The sequence below is a fragment of the Schistocerca americana genome, chromosome X, assembly GCF_021461395.2.
Source record: "Schistocerca americana isolate TAMUIC-IGC-003095 chromosome X, iqSchAmer2.1, whole genome shotgun sequence".
NCBI classification, from domain to species: domain Eukaryota; kingdom Metazoa; phylum Arthropoda; class Insecta; order Orthoptera; family Acrididae; genus Schistocerca; species Schistocerca americana.
The window spans coordinates 890,581,386-890,599,604 of record NC_060130.1 but is presented as its reverse complement, the minus strand read 5'-3'; the positions used below and the strand labels follow the sequence as shown (position 1 = coordinate 890,599,604).

Sequence of the window (18,219 nt, the reverse complement as noted above, 5' to 3'; positions counted from 1 at the left end):
AGGTTCAAGGAAAACTTCTTTACAACTCTATGTACAGCCTTAAGTTATGTATGTGACATACAGAAGTTTGAGTCGTTCCAGAGAGCATGTCCAGATAGCCTATGTGGTAAGGCGACCACTCACAATAAGGGGGAAAGCCGGGTTCGAGTTGTCGGTAGAAACCGTTCTGTAGTCAGCTTTAAATGTCGGTTCTCAAAATTTTATCAATAGCGTTCCTCGAAAAGAACGTCACCTTCCCTCTTGAGTTCTCGAAGCACTTGCGCGTTGTTCGAACCTACCTGTAACCAAACCTAGCAGCCCCCGTCTGAATTGCTTCTATGTCTTTCTTTAATGCGACCTGATGCCGATCCCGAACACTCGAGCGTTACTCATGAATTGAACTTACTTGTGTCCTTTATACTGTCTCCTTTACTCCTACTTTCCTAAAATCCTCCCAATAAAGCGAAGTCGACCATTCGCTTTCCCTACTACAGTTTTCATATGCGCGTTTCATTTCATACCGCTTTGTAACGTTACGCCCAGATATTTAATAATTGTGAGTACCCCAAGCAGCACGCTACTAATGCTGTTTTCGTACTTTGTGAGTTTGTTTTTCCTACTGATATGCTTTAACTTACATTTTTTTTCACAATTAGAGCTAGCTGCCATTTATCGCACCAAATAGAAATTTTGTCTGAGCTATCTTATACCCTCCTACTGTCACTCAACGACGACAGCTTTCATTTACACACATTTACACATACAGAAGACAAACAGCGGTCCCATAACACTTCCCTGGGGCACACCTGACGATATCCTTGCCTCTGATGAACATTCGCCGTCGAGGACAACGTACTGGGTTCTTTTGCTTAACTCTTTGGAGCACGGTGGTATACATAGTATACCACCTTTTGAAAATTTTCTTGGCTCTTTGCACAGTGGTTTAACTGCACGACCACCACTCTAATATGCTCACCTAGTTCTCTACTTATCAGACAGATGGCACTCACTGCCTATAAGGAATCAGTTCCCGCCAAGAATTGCATAGATTACAACTGTGAAAGCTGCGTGCTGAGTTGTGCATGGTTTTTGCGTGTGAATAGTGGTTTATAACGAATTTCTTGTTGCGCCTGTGTTTTTTCCATATCTTGGACGTCACAGCTACGGTATGAACCCATGTATACATTCATATGCACAATCTTCCGTTATTTATATACAATTTATTTTGGTGGTATATTATTTGTACCACCGTGCATGTAGCAGTATTCTATTGCATTTCGTTTCCTAGTATAAAATTCGAAATCCTCCGCTACAAAGTTTAGTTTTTAATTGTGTTGTGACTTATTTTAGCTCTTTCTCCATTTTGTTTTGCTTACGTATTCTTTACTTGGATTCAGGCTGTTGTTTGAAAATGAAAATGTCAAGAAGAGGCTTACGAGATGAAGAAATCGAACGATTATTGTGTGAAATTCCATCAGACGAGGATTCCACTGTTGACACCACAGATGACGAATCTGATTATGAAGCAAGCATTGTTGCGGAGGCTATTGTGTCGTCTGAAGGCGAAGTTTCAGAGAGCGAGGAAGAAAGTGAGTCCACTCCGCCAAAACGCGCTGCTGACACAGCGCCAACTTGGGGACAACAATTCAATGCTACCTCAGGAATGCAGTTCGACAGTGAATCAGGACCAAGTGCTTTTATTAGGGACATTGATGATCCAGAACCTATCGATATATTCGAAAAAATATTTCCAAAAGAGCTAGTTGAGCTAATCGTTTTCCAAACAAATTTATATGCGACGCAATCTGGCAAGTCTTTCACTCCAACAACTGACAATGAAATACGAACTTTCCTGGGAATCAACATTTTGATGGGTATAAAGCGTATGCCAGCATACAGAGACTACTGGTCTAGTGCCCCAGAACTTCATGATCGTTATATTGCATCTCTGATGGCAGTAAATCGGTTTGGATGGTTACTGAGGAACATTCATCTGAATGATAACACATTGCATCCAGAAAAAGGACACCCAGGTTATGACAAACTGTACAAGCTGCGACCAGTGATCAAGATACTATCTGAATCTTTTTCCAAGTGTTACCAACCCAGCAAACACCTAGCAATTGATGAGTCAATGATCAAATTCAAAGGCCGCAACAGTATGAAACAATACATGAGAGATAAACCCATAAAGCGTGGTTACAAAGTGTGGATGCTGTGTGACAAGACCTCTTACAACTTGAAATTTGATATTTACACCGGAAAAGTAGGTGACACAGTGCAAACAGGCCTTGGGGAGCATGTAGTGCTGAGTTTGTCCTCTGAACTCGTAAATAAAGGCCATTATCTTTATTTCGACAACTATTTCAATAGCTATAACTTGTTGGCTGGTTTACAGCAGAGAAACATATATGCCTGTGGGACAGTTCAACCAACAAGGAAACATTTACCCAAATTAAAAACAGACAAAGAATTAAGCAGAGGTGAATTTGACTGGAGGGTCAGCAACTGTGGCATCCTCTACTTGAAGTGGAAAGATAAGAGAGCTGTTCATCTCCTTTCAAATTTTCACAGTCCTGAAGTTACTACAGTGACTCGCCGTGAAAGAGATGGTTCACGCATAGAGCTACCTTGTCCTCAAGCAGTGATGGATTACAATGCACACATGAACAATGTCGACAAGTTCGACCAACTGAAAAAATCATATGAAATAAGCCGGAGAAGTAAAAAGTGGTGGCACCGAATATTCTTTCACCTGCTTGATGTCAGTATCGTCAACAGCTATATAATTTGGAAGGAACTAGGCGATAGAGAAAAAATGACTGCCAAAGTCTTCAGGATGAGTATCCTGCAAAGCTTAGTAACCCAGAAAACACCATTGAGGCCATCTAGACTTCATGAGAGTCAAGTCCACGTAAAGAAAAACAAGCCATATGTTTCCTCACGCCAGCGTCTCGACAATTCATCCCACCAGCCAGAGCGTACTACCGCCAGACGTTGTGCGAAATGCAGTACAAAAAAGAAGCAAGTGCGCACTTTCTGGATGTGCGCTGAATGCAAAGTGCCTTTGTGCCTTAGCAAAACAAAAAGGTGCTTTCAAGATTTTCACAAAAAGGAATAAGAAACATATTTTATTTGTAAGGTTTGTAATTTGATTTTGTATTGTAAATGACCAATTGCCAGAAATAAAATTATTTTACATTAATTATACTAATTATTACTGCTTAGAGTAGAATTTAAAGGTGAGTTACAAGCACAAACCAAGATATCTCAAAAACTTTAGGTACGGCCCTAAGTGGCATGGTGGTATATTATATATACCACCATCTAAAACCAAAATCAATACAATAAAAAATTTTAATTCATGTTTTCCTTTATTAGCAACCCCACCAGACATAGAAAATGCATGTTTTATTAAAAAATTAATTAAACATAAAATCTGTGCATCAAAGAGTTAAAACGTCTTCGAGTCACTCACATATTTGCGAACCTATTCCGTACACTCGTACCCCCGTTAAAAATCTGCGGTAAGGCATAGTATAAAATGTTTTACAGAAATCTAGGAATATGGAATCTGTCTGTTTCCTCCTTCCATAGTTTGCTGGATACCATGTGATAAAATGGCAAGCTGAGTTTCGGAAGTGTGCTGCTTTCTAATACCGTGCTGATTCGTGTCCAAAAGTTTTCCGTCTTAAGAAAATTTATTGTATTCGAACTGAGAATATGTTAAACAATTCTGCAATAAAGCGATGTTAAGGATATTGGTCTGTAATTTCTTGGGTCAGTTCTTTTACCCTTGTTATATACAGCAGTCACCTGCATTTTTTTCTTCAGTCGATTGAGATTTTGCACTGGGTGAGAGATTCGCAATAAATGCAAGCAAAGTAAGGGGCCAGCTTCGTAGAGTACTCTCTGTAATACCTCATTGGGATTCCACCCGGACCTGCAGAGAGTCGACGATTGATAGAGAGATAGTCAGTTAACCTTCAACATAAACAAATGTAACGTATTGTACATACATTCACAGAGATACACGTCACTATAATTGCGCGATTGCCCAAAAATTACCAGAAACAGTCGCATTCATGAAATATCAGACAATACCCTACCGAGTAATGTAGAGAGGAAGGACCACATAAGGCTAATCTTAGGAAAGGCAGATTCCAGACTGAGATTGACTGAAGGAATTGTCAAGTAGTTAGTCCACCCACGAAGGAAGTAGCTTCTAAAAGCATCGTTCCTGTCTGGGACTCTTAATAGGTATGACTTGTAGGGGAAAAGGAGAAGGCCGAAAAACGAGCAACACGTTTCATCGCTGGTTCGTTTAGTAAGCCTGGAAGTGTCACAAGGATGCACATTCATCTCCATTGCCAATCGCTGAGAGAGAGGCTCGTGCATCACAGTATGGATTACTGTTAAAATCCCGAGAGTGCACCTTTATAGAAGAGAAAGCCATCATATTGCTTCCTCCTACGTATGCCTCGTGGAGAGACCGTGGAGACATTCGATCTCATGCTGAGGCTTCCGATCAGTTGTTCTTAGTGCACATCATTCGCTACTAGACCAGAAAAGGGAGCAAAGTGTTAGTGGTACCCTCCGCAGTTGCGCAGTATATATGCAGACATTGGGCTATTCTATTATAGCATGTCACCACAACCAAGATTTTGAGGTGGAGAGGGGGTGGGGGTCGTCATGAATATTAGAGAGCAGAGCCCAGTATTCGATATCTTGAGATCAGAATCGTGCTGCAGTCATTTAAGAATCAGTATGGAATTAGCTAAATGTTGTAGCGTTTTATCAATTCTTCAGTCCCATTTTGGATCAATCGAATGCTATTTCAAGATCTGGAAAGGAATTTCACGTAGCCTACAGGAATTACACAATCCTCGAATGTATATCTGATACTAGTGTTTCCATTCGTGTACGAAGGACTTGTAGAATCTATGCCGCGTTTAGATGCGCGTGTCTGGACCAATTGTCCATTACATCCGTCGTCACAACGGTCTAAATGGTCACTGTGCATCTGCTCTCTCTTCTCGTTCGGGTGGTAGCCAACCGTTATTAACAACAATGGCGAAACGATATTCCCTTTCAGAACCTACCATCTGCTGCCTGGATGGGATGGCAAAGTTACCTATCCCCTCCAGCATTTACGTCAAAACTAACTGGCGCACATAGAGGCCGTAGAACCACACTAATTTGTATCTGCTCACTAAGTCCTTAGCCCATGAGGCTGGGGTCTAAAAAATACTAAATTACATTTAGTAATCTTTTTAATGACGAATTAGCGTGTAATTGTAACCTTTTTTCAAGTTTTCTTTATCTCCGTTGCGGTTGCATCAAAAATATTTACTGATAGCAAACTCAGTGATATTCGTTAAGGAGTCTTACCTCGATATCTGATCGAAGAAATTGCTGCGATCATACAAAATACTTGCACGACTTGAATCGGTGTACAGCCTCTTCTAAAAAAACGGACGCCATTCTTCGGCATAATTACTGCAGTTTCTATCATAAACAGTGATGAAGCATTAGGATGCGAAGGTAGTACACAAAAAATGGTTCAAATGGCTCTGAGCACTATGGGACTTAATTGCTGTGGTCATCAGTCCCCTAGAACTTAGAACTACCTAAACCTAACTAACCTAAGGACATCACACACATCCATGCCCGAGGCAGGATTCGAACCTGCGACCGTAGCGGTCGCGTGGTTCCAGACTGTAGCGCCTAGAACCGCTCGGCCACTGCGGCCGGCAGTAGTACACATTGCTATTTTAGTCAGACTGCTAAACGTTAGAGAAAAAACTTTAAGTGCAAGGTGTTTGATAAAAACAAAGGAACTTACATTCAGACCTGAGAGTACATAAATGCCTTGTCTTCTCCTTTTGGCAGCACGTAGCGGCCACTATTACATTGCCGCTGCTGTACGAAAGAGACCCAAAGTTAGACTGTTCCTTGGCTTTTCGACGTTCACTTATATTAGTATCTCATATCTGTAGCATTACAGACTGACAGAACATCAGTCGTCAGAACAGATTTCTATGAACACGCATAGAACGTAGAGCTAACTGCGCACTTTAGTGCTCGCTGGAAGTTCTGCGCTGCATGCACATTAATTTTACGACCTCGTCTGCTTGTTGTTACGAAACCGACGTGCGTGTCAGTTTTCGCGTTGATTATATATGTAGGTATTCAGGAGACGGACTGGGTTCCATAAGAGACTGTCTGTCTATTCTATTCCATCTTCGGGAAGAGGAGTAATTGTTTTCTTTAACGCAACTTCCGTCTACTCGCCAAGTGACCCCACACGGAGAGCTGTGCTAATGAGTACTACCAGATTAACTCTTCCAGGGAGTGCTGATGCCGCACAAGAATCTACCACAATGACCAGACTCGTGTCGGAAGCCGGATGAGATAGAGGTCCATTTCCATCCACCCAGGCACCTCTCAGGCATGACTTGGTGGATCTTCACTTTTACGATCCAATACGCGAAATGGTTCTACACTTTAAGTATGGGTTGTGGGATTAGTTTGGAGAAACAGCAAAACACTATAATCACGAGCCACTAAAATTTTCAATTACACCAGTCGCTATGTAGTAAAAATTTATAATCGGCTATTCGACGTTATTCTTGGTATGGCTGTGGTTGAGCAGTTGTCTGTACCTCTACAGTCAGATCATACCACTTCCCTGCATAAGACGAAATATTAGAACTTTCACATGTTATACTCCTTTCTGTCTCTTAGACCTACTACTCAGTTATAGTAAATGATTTACTTCATTTCGTGACTACATACATGTCCCGAACCCGAGGATATGCATTGAAGTAGCTTTTAAAGTGGCCAGTTTTATTATCCTTCTCGCGATAGGGTGTCCTTGTCTTTCTAGATGTCAGACAGCTTTAATGGATTACAATTGAGTACTTTGCAAATGAGCTGTTTCCATAATATGCATTCGGGAATTTTTAACTTTGCAGAGTACTAGATTTGCCTGAGAACTAACAGAAATCTTCATTCGTAAAAATTGCGTTCCAGACACCATAACGTCAATGTTTTCAGTCTTTACCAGATAAATGTCATTGACTTACTGTATTTCAGTGCGCCATATCAGCAATAACTTTCTATTTCCTTAAAAGATGACTATTATATGTTAACTGTAATAGAAATAGAACAGCAGGAAACTGAAATACAAAATAGTTAAACACGAGAAAATATAGAATAGTTTCAATTCACACATATTAAAGTCACTTAATGTATTTTATGAAAATAGAAGGACACTAAAGTATGTGATGTCAATACGAGGATGTACTCTTAACTACGTTGCTTTCCCCACTGATCACACATCGTCGCGACTGTTACTCAAATGACTCTTAATGGTTGTAAGAATCCAATACACTCGTTTATTCCACAGATATTTCGTTCGAAAAAGTAATCTACAATGACTCTTAAAGCCATACCGATACATAAAGTACATCTTGACGGTCAAAACTCTAATACCACATTGCGATATTCTAGAGATAGCGTTAATAAATAGCACTCTTTGCTTCGCGGTGACACCAAATCTGTGTCGGCAAGCGGCAGAAGCAGCCATAGTCTTGTGCGACACTTCTTCCATGATTGATGCACGAACTTTGTGTGAACGAAATTCTGCTAAAGTTCGAGAGGGCTATTTTCTTGCCTCGAATTTCTTGTATGGCCGCGACATTTTTCTCATCCTTTGTCTTCAGAATCTGTTGCACACAGTATCGTTTGCAATCCAGTTAGCTGTTCAACTCATATTTAGCTTTCACAATGCTCGGATGAAACATTGTGGCGGACTGGACTGTGTGTCTGCTGGGAATATTTATTCGAAGTTTTAAGTAAGTTGCTGCTTTTTCAACAATTTTCAGGAATTATTCAGTGATACGCTTCTTGGAGACTTAACTGAACTAAATTTGTTAATAACGAGCAATTATTTTAGACACACACATGTTTGGTAGGCTGTGTCCACGAATGTTCAGACACAAAAACACAAACTTTACCAGTTTGTAAACAGTGATTCCGTAAAGCTGAAATTCAATGTTCTCGAGAGAATACATTACAAAGATGCACAATGATGGAGGTATTTCGACATCGTTTGTTTCCTAGGAGCAAAACATCTGAGATAGACACCGGAACTGCCACCTACGATGAAGCAAAACCTGCGTCCGAAACGCATCGTATATATATATATATATATACTAGCTATTGTGTCTCTATTTATATTTAAACGAGCAGTTGCTTGATTAAGTTATACATTCTATTCAGAAGTCAACATTGGACACTACATCCGTCCACGAATTTGCTTAGCGCATCTCGTAGAGTAAGTCATGCTAACATCATTAGTTACCTTTCTTGTTTTATTCACAAAAGGACGCAGGTATTTTATCTAAGTTTCGTTCATTATCAAAGGAATTAGTTTGTCAGTAGGCTGTGACTAGAAAAACGTCGCCTAGCTTCTAAAGTTTCCGTACGAACCTCTAAAGAAGCTTGTCATCCACTAAATTACCTGGCTATAAAGTGAACAGTGAGAGCTTGACTACCTTCAGTATCGTGTTTTAATTAGACGTGGTCGGATAACAGTCACCTCGACCATATTCAAGAGTAAATCGTAAGACGTTTCATTTGGTGTCTCTTTCGCGTACACCGAGTTTCGTCACACATTTTTTACAATGAATCAACTAGAGGGATGGTGTAGAATATTACTGGCAGGATAACGTTTCACATTTCCGTCGCCGCATCTAGATTTTTGTTTTCAATACTATTGCTAAATACCTTGAGAGGCACCCACGTGCCTTGCTCATACTGTGGCATCAAGCAGTCAGGCCTGCAAGATGAGTGGTCTGCCAAGCGAGTGGATTCATTCTTATTTATCGAGTAACATGAACTCTCGTACTCACAATTAGATCACTAATCAACCTCCTGTATGAATAATACGCAACGGAAACGCACATCTGACTATCAGTAATTTACAGAACTCTGACTGTTCACTACGCACTGGCAATACCACATTTTCTTTTTTCTTTTATTTAACGGCTTTTATTAACACGTGGCCACCGCACTGAATATGAATGGCGCACACATTATAAATTCAGGACATCATGAAAACATACAATTCGAAGGAAAAGTCCATCAACCTTTTTCTTTTCACTATCTTATTTATTCCGATAAATTCTATAACCTAAACACACAAATTCTATAACCTACAACAATAACACATGAGAAATTCCGCCCAGTGGGCATGGCTTTACATTGGTGATTCTCTACCTTATGGTCTCGTAATTATTTAACGCTACAGTGCACTTTCTGGATAGGATGGTGGATCTTTTATTGTATCTCACACTTCGACTCTCACAATCATCATCACGAAACATTCCTCCAGACCGAGCGGTACAAAAGGAACATGCATAACCCACTACCTCTGAAACTACCTTGCTACTCTCCCATGCAAACCACACATACTTAAATTACATGACATACACCACACTGCAACATGAAATACAAGACAGGGAATAGTCACAACATTATCACTTTCAGCTTTCCCACTTCAATTAATATTTATCCCAGTTTCACACGACACTGCCCCACTTCGTAATTCTACTTTCCTACTATGAACTCTGGAGATATATGCACGTCTTCCTGTGCAATGCAAGCCAAGTGGCGTTGCTGGATAGACGGCTGACTCACCTTGTTTCTCTCTCAGAGTGTTATAGTTTGAATCAAGTGTCACACGGAAACATAACATGCAAAGTAATATTAAGAGCATATTCATCACACACGCGAGTCCTCAACTGATACCATGGACGAGTACTTCTCTTTATCCTTTGTCTCATGCACAGATTGAGACTCACACAGTACTCACCACGTGGAAGTACTCGCCTCTAATTTCAAGTCCTGCACACGCTATTTCTTAAATATTTCAACTTATAGTACACACGCTAGTAATTCAGCTTAACTTAAGCACACGGAAGTATTTCAACTTATTGCTACACGTGGTTTCATTGTGACCGTTGGTCACTTCCGAAGATTACTACGATCCCATTAATATTACCTGCCTGACATTTAATTCTCCCCACAAAAGTTCCTGAAATAGAGAAATTATTATTTCAAACTACTCTTAAATATTTCACATGCATACCATGTCTCCACTCTTTTGTCTTTATGGAGCACACCCAAGACAGGTCTTAACAGCACAAGATCCAGCGGCAGAGTGCTGAAACATGGCCGTTCTTCAGGTCATCTCACACCTCTGTCGAAGTGGGGGAGCACCTTGCTACCGTATTGGTCAGCCACATTTCAGGCATTCAAAGCTCAGGTAAATTGCATCTCTTTGGTCCCACCAAAGGTGGCCAAAGGATCGTCTCAAAGATGATCATATATTCACATTCACTATCTGCGGTTAGCAGACGACCATACATTCATTCATTTCACAGATCTCACCAAACTGGATGTAGGGATTTATTTTGTGGGAGTGCACATGTGATCAATTAAATAAATAAATTGTCATTCTTTCCCACACTGGTATCAGGCTTCGCTGTAATAATTGAAATTGAGTTATTTTACAAAAAAATGTGTTGTTCTGACAAAAATAATGAAATTGTTGTAGCTATTTTCAATGCCGGGTGGTACTGTACCCTTTCAACCTTCTAGCAAATACCGTTCCGGTTCATTAAAGAGGCTATGGCCAAGTCCTTTCAAGATTCTATCCGACATTACAAGTCTTTAAATGGTTTTCTGTTGACTATACACCGTTGTGACAAAAAAAAAAAAACAACAAAAAAAAAACAGTTGCGGTTCTGAACAGAATCTTAGGATTTTTGTCTGGTAGGAGTCTGATGTAAGTGCAATAACAAATGGCTTTACAGAACATTGTCTGGTCATTCATAGACTACATTATATCTGTTACGACCAAGCAATCTAGGTTCATTGCGGATCAGTAGATGATTGGTATAGTTATTCAGTTTCTTACAAGTATTTCAGCAGAATTTTCAGTATCATAAATTACTAGTACAGTTCTAAAATTACTTACAACAGCTTTTTTCTGTATTAGTTACAAGCTTTTGCACTTCGACATTTAAAACCAAGATTTTTAGAGATGTGACTTGATTTTGGATATGATGCATGGTGTTGAAATGGCCACTCATCCTCTGTATTACCTTCCTCACGTTCTCGGCATTCATCGTTAAATTCTTCCAGTCAGCCGCCTCCTCACAAATTTGTTTTGGCAGTCTCTGACGCCTGCTTTCTGTGATACGACGTGATATCACAACTACCGGAAACGACGTCCTAAAAGCTGCCAGGACTGCTGAGGTAAACATGTCAGAAGCAGATTCTGTTAGTTCCAAAATGTGCTCACGAAAATTGACCACAATGTGTGCTTAAGATATTAGATAACAGTGTTGTCGAGGAAAAGAGAATACTGCATTTGAAGAAACAACACGATAATGTGATACAGAAACACCAAAGTTTTTTGGTGCTTTCGTTGAGGCTGTAGTTTTTGTATTAAGATTGTAGGACGTACAAGTGAGACAAAAGGTAAATTACGTCTGACAATAAGGAAGCCAGATTTCTTGAATTACTTGGAAACTATTCATTGTAACCTGTTAATGCACCAGTGTCGTTTATCTACCTTAGATGTCGAATATGCCTGGAAAAGATGTTCGTAATCCATTTTTTGCCTAAGTACAACTTGGTGCTCTAGAAGTGAACGAGAAGGAAAATGTTTTCCGATTCTGTGCACACGTTGATATATAATATCGGATGTTCTAGATTCCTGTAGAATAGCAAAATAATCTGTTTCAAAACTTGTGCAAAATACGGTGCCAATTCTACTGTTTAATTTCAAAACTCGGTTGTGATCCTGACGTTGAAAGGCTGATTATAAAATTGACTCTTCTCTTGTTTCATGTATGGTTTACTCATTCATCCCAGTGTCGTGCAAAACAATGACATGAAATGCAGTATAACTAGGCAAATTAGATATTATGTTAGGCAAACCTTGGAGTTCATATAATTCATAAAATGAAGTGCCCTTGTGACCCTTGACACAGGTCGACATCGTCTGCTCAGATACGCTACTGCCAATTACAAATGTATTTTTAAGGCTGAAACTCTTACTAACATTTGAAAAAGTACTTACTTCTCGTTTTAAAGTGAAGTCTATCTTTAAATTTACTTACAGTGTTTTAAGTCCGTCTTTTCAACTCCTAAAAATACGAATTAATTTTACGATTTGCTGTTATTTTTATTCACTTAAAACTTTGTCAGTGGTTTGGAATCAAACATATTTACAATTCTGGTTTTAGTTCTGGATCTGCAACTAGTCCCTCAAACCGAGGTGAGGTGGCGCAGTGGTTAGCACACTGGACTCGCATTCGGGAGGACGACATCCCGCATCCGGCTATCCTGATTTCCCTAAAGCGCATGAGGCAAATGCCGGGATGGTTCTTTTGAAAGGGCACGGCCAAATTCCTTCCCCATCCTTCCCTAATCCGATGAGACCGATGACCTCGCAGTTTGGTATGCTCCCCAAATCAAATCAAACTAGCCGCTCAATAAGATATTTGATTTTCACCTACTGCATTTTCGTTTGAGTTGGCTTACATCCGAAGTGTCGTCTTTGTGCACATATTCTACGTAGTCTCGGCACCTACCAAATCGTCCTAGCAACGGACCGCAGCATAATGTAATCAGGGCCTTTCTAAGGAAATAGTGCTTCTGGAATGCCGCATCAACTCAGAGTAGTTCCATACTGAGGGAATGAGCCTAAGGGAGTAGATACAGGAATCCTGCACCTGTGTTCTAGGCAAGGTCCTAGTAGAGGTGGTTTGCCATCCTCAAAGCCGGCCGGGGTGGCCGAGCGGTTCTAGGCGCTACAGTCTGGAACCACGCGACCGCTACGGTCGCAGGTTCGAATCCTGCCTCGGGCATGGATGTGTGTGATGTCCTTAGGTTAGTTAGGTTTAAGTAGTTCTAAGTTCTAGGGGACTGACGACCTCAGCAGTTAAATCCCATAGTGCTCAGAGCCATTTGAACCATTTTTAACCATCCTCCAACCTGTTATGTAGTGTCAACTACGTATCAGCGTCGTGTGGAGGGCTGGGATGAGTGCTTCTAGAACGTAGTGTTGGGTTTGTGGTGTTAAGGATGAAGAGAAAGGATAGAAAGAAAGCCGGTGTCGACACATAGCTGCTCCTTTCGAATAGCACCAAGGGGATCGCAGAGCTTACCGTCCCTGCCCGACGGACGAATCACCGTCAACAGTGTCTCATGTCATGAGACACTGCAGGAAGTTCTGCAGTTTATACCAGTACACTGGCACAAAGACCGATGATCAGGAACTTAACGCCACCACCTCTCATGCCCTTGCCGGCCAAATAATGGCCCTGGAAACTTTACACCAGCGAAATTCGAACAAGATTACCATCGAGTCGAGCGCCACCATACAGGCGTGTGGTATCGGCCTAAGCTACGGCGGCGGCTGCGTTACGCAACGTAAGTGAAAAACTCTCCATTTTACAAATTTGAAAATATATTTATACATTGAAACTTCCTGGCAGATTAAAACTGTGTGCCGGACCGAGACTCGAACTCGGGACCTTTGCCTTTCGCGGGCATGTGCTCTACCAACTGAGCTACCCAAGCACGACTCACGCCCCGTCCTCACATCTTTACTTCTGCCAGTACCTCGTCTCCTACCTTCCAAACTTGCCCGCGAAAGGCAAAGGTCCCGAGTTAAAGTCTCGGTCCACCACACAGTTTTAATCTGCCAGGAAGTTTCATATCAGCGCACACTCCGCTGTAGAGTGAAAATTTCATTCTATTTATACATTAATTTACGTCCTGATATAAAGCGCCTTGTCTGCATTTCAAGACGAAAACTTCTTTAAACTGACGTAAACAAAATGCTGAATTTGGAAATATGTGCTCAGGCATTATACAGAATCTCTTGAATATTGAGAGGTAGTTTCTCGATTCCAAGTGTGACAGAATCGTGCATGAAGGAGTCATTGAGCCACATGTGAAGAGCAGTTCCGATACAGAAGGAAACTGCTTTAGGGTTACTGCACAGAGAACGATAATGATTGGAGTATAAAGGGAGCATTGGGGGAGTTCGGAAGAATAAACGTGCTCCCCAATAACTACTCTGTATCATGTTAACAGGTTGCAGGACGGTACAGTAATTATGTAACATCTGCAACGCTAACATCGAAGATTTTATTGAATTGTAGTCTCGTAGTGTACAAGTTATAGATACTAAATTTGTTGGCTGTATTTCTAGAATTAGTATTCGCCATTTGGTCGATGTCGAAGCCATTGAAAGAATCCGAATTCAGTTAGATCAGGTTGCAAAATGAAATAGGCTCTGACCTTTCGTGAATGCATCGTCGCGGCGACATTCAGTGGGACTGATTTGGAAGAAGTATTTATGCAAAGAAAACCGAATTAGTTTGAATTCTAAAACCTCCATCTTGCATACAATGTACCTTACAATCAGTAGTTCTATCAAGAAACTCCAACGTAGCAGAAAAATTCATCATCTCAGTCGTCAGATGACAGTCAACAATGACACCATGTTACCAAAAACCAGTTAAGTGAGGAGATGTTCTGCATCTTATCTGAGAGCATGACGAAGAGGTACACTTCCATCCTTCCATGTTTCTGGTCAAATGCCTTTGACCAGAGTTCTGCCCACCACGATCCCCCAAAGTTTACGAAATATTTACTACTAATGCAACGTGTAAACTCCGAAAAGGTTTCCTACTGTGTTATCACAATATCTGCCTGAAGAAATGTCCGAACTGCTATCATTAGCCACACGAACTGATTGTTTTTCTTCCATTGACTGACAATGATAGTAACGGTTTCTTGATTTAAAACCCTGATACCTGCATGTACGTGCCCAGAACAGCCATGTTATTTTCTTTCAGATACCGTATAATTCACAGCAATATACAATAGTATGTGTTCTTGCAGTCTTAGCCGTACGACCCAGACAAGAGAAAAACATCTTTGCATTACCGGAAAACAGACGACATTATCATACTTTATCGTTCCCAAGTACTACATGTGGTCACTGCGAATGGCCAACGCATTTCCGACCTTAAGTGCACCAATTATATCAAACCATCAAGACAATTTAAATCTGTAAATTAATACGAACGAAACACGTATTGTGAATACTCTGCCATTTTTATACGTGTGGCACGTTTTTGTAGCTAATCACTAGATAACGGCTTAAAAGGATGAAAGTAGGTGTGGAACGAAGATGATGTTTCAATAAATGCAGCTTAAGTATAAAAATGCAACGTTCATTTAATAAATTTATGGCCGTGGTGCCCACTATGGAGAAGAAGTAAAACTGCAAGATTTTAGATCGATCTACGTCAACCAGGTTTACATTCTGCATTACCTTTTAAGAGGTTCTCGGAACTGTTAATGTTTCATTAATCATTGGAAAGAACGTATTAAAGATACTGCTGGACAACAACTTAAGGGGTATCTGTAATGACTGGTCCAGTCAGCTGCAAATTTTCGCTTCGTGTGCAGTGCCTAAACAGCATAAATGTTGTAAAATCTGCTGTTGTCAAGAGCAATGAGTCCGGTCACATTGTTCGGCGCGAGGAGCGTGCTGAACGATGGCGCTCATCAGTGCATGCGCAGGGCTAGAGATCTCGTCTGTTGACAACGGGAGAGACAAGGCAGCGCATAAAGCTTGGACATCAAAGCGGCGCCTGAGTACACAAAGCTCGCCCGTCAAACATGTCATTACACGGCACGTGCTACTGCTGTGCTGTTGCTGTTGCTGTTGCTACTGCCGACGGTGGCTGGCGTCCGTTCGCGAATCTATAGCCCCACCCCCCTCAGCGTCCACGTTCTCAAATAGCTGCCCGTATTTTGCATTTAATCGCTTTTAAAACAATCGCTGTTATTATTACAATGTTTTTGCCTGAAAATTACGGCACAAGGATTTTTTTTTGCTCAGTGTCTGTGGTCGCATCGATACTGAAGCCACTCAATATGTAGCAATATTAATTCAAGCAATAGCAGGGAATGTGGTAATATTTATTAGTATTTTCTTTATAAAATATGGAGAAAATTCCCCATATTTGTTAACGAAGCGTACGAAACAGGTTTTTGAGTCTACCCACTTAGAAGCTTTGTTCGCCAAATGCAGCATGCAAAGAATAAAATCTGAAAATGGCCAGTGTGTCACAGAAATCGATTGTGATAGTTAACATGTGATAGAGCTGTGTCTAAAATAAAAATAAGTGTACAATCTTTCAACTAGTCTTCATCGTAGAGAGAAATTCGTAGTTTTCCAAAGTTAAAGAAGTAGCATGATGGAATTTCTTTTCCTTATACACTGATGTGCAAAACTTAAGGACGAAAGTAGCTTTCGCACGATGCCTCACTACCAAGTAACATAGTCCTGTGGAAATTGGGCCATAAATAGGAAAAATTTGCCGCACTATAGTACCGAAGGTTACTGAAAAAAATTTGCAGTGAGACGAACAGAAACGACCCTTTTCTTATAAAACAATGGAAATGCCGTGCGGCTAGGGCCTCACGTCGGGTAGACTGTTCGCCTGGTGCAAGTCTTTCGAGTTGACGTCACTTCGGCGACTTGTGTGTCGATGAGGACGAAATGATGATGATTAAGACAACACAACACCCAGTCCCTCAGCGGAGAAAATCTCCGACCCAGCCGGGAATCGAACCCGGGCCGTTAGGTATGACATTCTGTCGCGCTGATCACTCAGCTACCAGGGGCGGTCTTCTACGGCAATAATGACACAGAAGTCACCGCGGTTTATGATGGACCCCAGGGAATTGGGACACAGTTCTTGTATGTTATGACCGTGGACGGCCAATGCAGACTATGGAACGTGCCCCCATGCTGTTGGTAAGTTCTTGTGGTAAGGTATTACATTCCTCCACCAGCGTGGTTGACAACCAATTGGATGGTCGTTCGTGCCTGTGGAAGTGCTGCAGTACATCTCCCCAACGCATTCCACATGTGCTCGATGGGATTTAATTTGGAGGAACGTTTAGTCCAGCCCACTCGCCGAATATCCTCTCGTTCTAGTCACTCCTCCACCTGCGCTGTTCGATCTGGTCTCTGATTGCCACACATAAAAATGAAACTCAAGACCGAATGCGCACCAAAGAAGATGCACATGGTAAAGGAGCACAGTATCGCAATGACTTCTATTGGTACATGTACCGCGTTCAAAGCTCTGGAGGTCAGAACACTCACGCAACATTATTTCTCCCCACACAAAAATACGAGGTTTATTCGGAAAAGTAAGGAACGATCGTTCGCTAAAATGGAAACTACAGTGAAAATCTGATGGAGCTTCGCTCAGATGCGTTGGGCACTGTGTCTAGTACGCCTGTCGATCGCGTCATGTCGCTCTTTTCTGTTCTGAGCTCACAATGAGAACATAAAGGTGGGTAGAAATTAGCATCTCCCGCCGAGTATAAGGGCCTGGCGAAAGATTTCGCCTGAAGCTATGCAATTCACATAACATAACTGCCATGCAGTTCGTTCTACACCACAATTCTCGGCCGCACTCTGCAGGGCAATGAATATGCTCCTGCAGCGTTTTCGATGGGAAGTGTTTGATCACCCACAGCCCGTAATTGGCCTACCCCTGAGGTTCATCTTTGCTCAAATGAATCGCTGGCTATGAAGACAATATTTTGACACAGACAACGAGCTGCAGTCCAGAGTAGAAAATTGTCGAAAAGCACTGGCGGCTGTCTTCTATAACGAAGGATCTGAAAAGTTGGTACAACGCTACGACAGATGTGTAAGTCTCAGCGGCTACTGTGTCGAGAAGAAGCTGGAACGTGTAGCTAACCGTTGCAAATAAAACGGTTTTGATTTTCACTGCGGTTTCCGTTTCATGACCTATCGTTCCTTACTTTCCGAATAGCCCTCGTACATGTGTCGGCAGAACAAATCGTGTTCGTCAATACTTGACATAAATTCCTAAGGCGGGAGGTGAGACCACGTAATGCAACGACCAGCCAGCAGGTGCTAACCACGTATGTGAAGGAATGGAACGCCCTATCGCAAGAGCTTAGCAACTTCGTGGAAGCGCGTTGCAGAGCATGCACCACCGTCCGTGGTAATCACACGCCCAGTTGAGAACCTTGTCCCGTCTTTTGTAATGTCCAGGGAACCTGAATTACATATCCATATCAATAAAGACG

At 41.5% G+C, this 18,219-nt stretch overlaps 1 protein-coding gene across 1 annotated transcript; it reads left to right on the top strand.

Moving 5' to 3' along the window:
- Positions 1–1,396: 1,396 nt before the first annotated feature.
- On the top strand, positions 1,397–15,666 carry LOC124556375 (piggyBac transposable element-derived protein 4-like). The gene is made up of 2 exons (XM_047130338.1): positions 1,397–2,245; positions 15,547–15,666. The coding sequence occupies exons 1-2, from the start codon at positions 1,397–1,399 to the stop codon at positions 15,664–15,666; spliced, it is 969 nt and encodes a 322-aa protein (XP_046986294.1).
- Positions 15,667–18,219: the final 2,553 nt, after the last annotated feature.

What these genes read in the sequence shown, in the direction of transcription:
- LOC124556375 (XM_047130338.1), top strand. Translation starts at nt 1,397, where the DNA reads ATGTCAAGAAGAGGCTTACGAGATGAAGAAATCGAACGATTATTGTGT. An exon ending in TTGATATTTACACCGGAAAA is followed by an intron (nt 2,246 to 15,546) that starts GTAGGTGACACA and finishes CTTCGTGTGCAG; the next exon opens with TGCCTAAACAGCATAAATGT.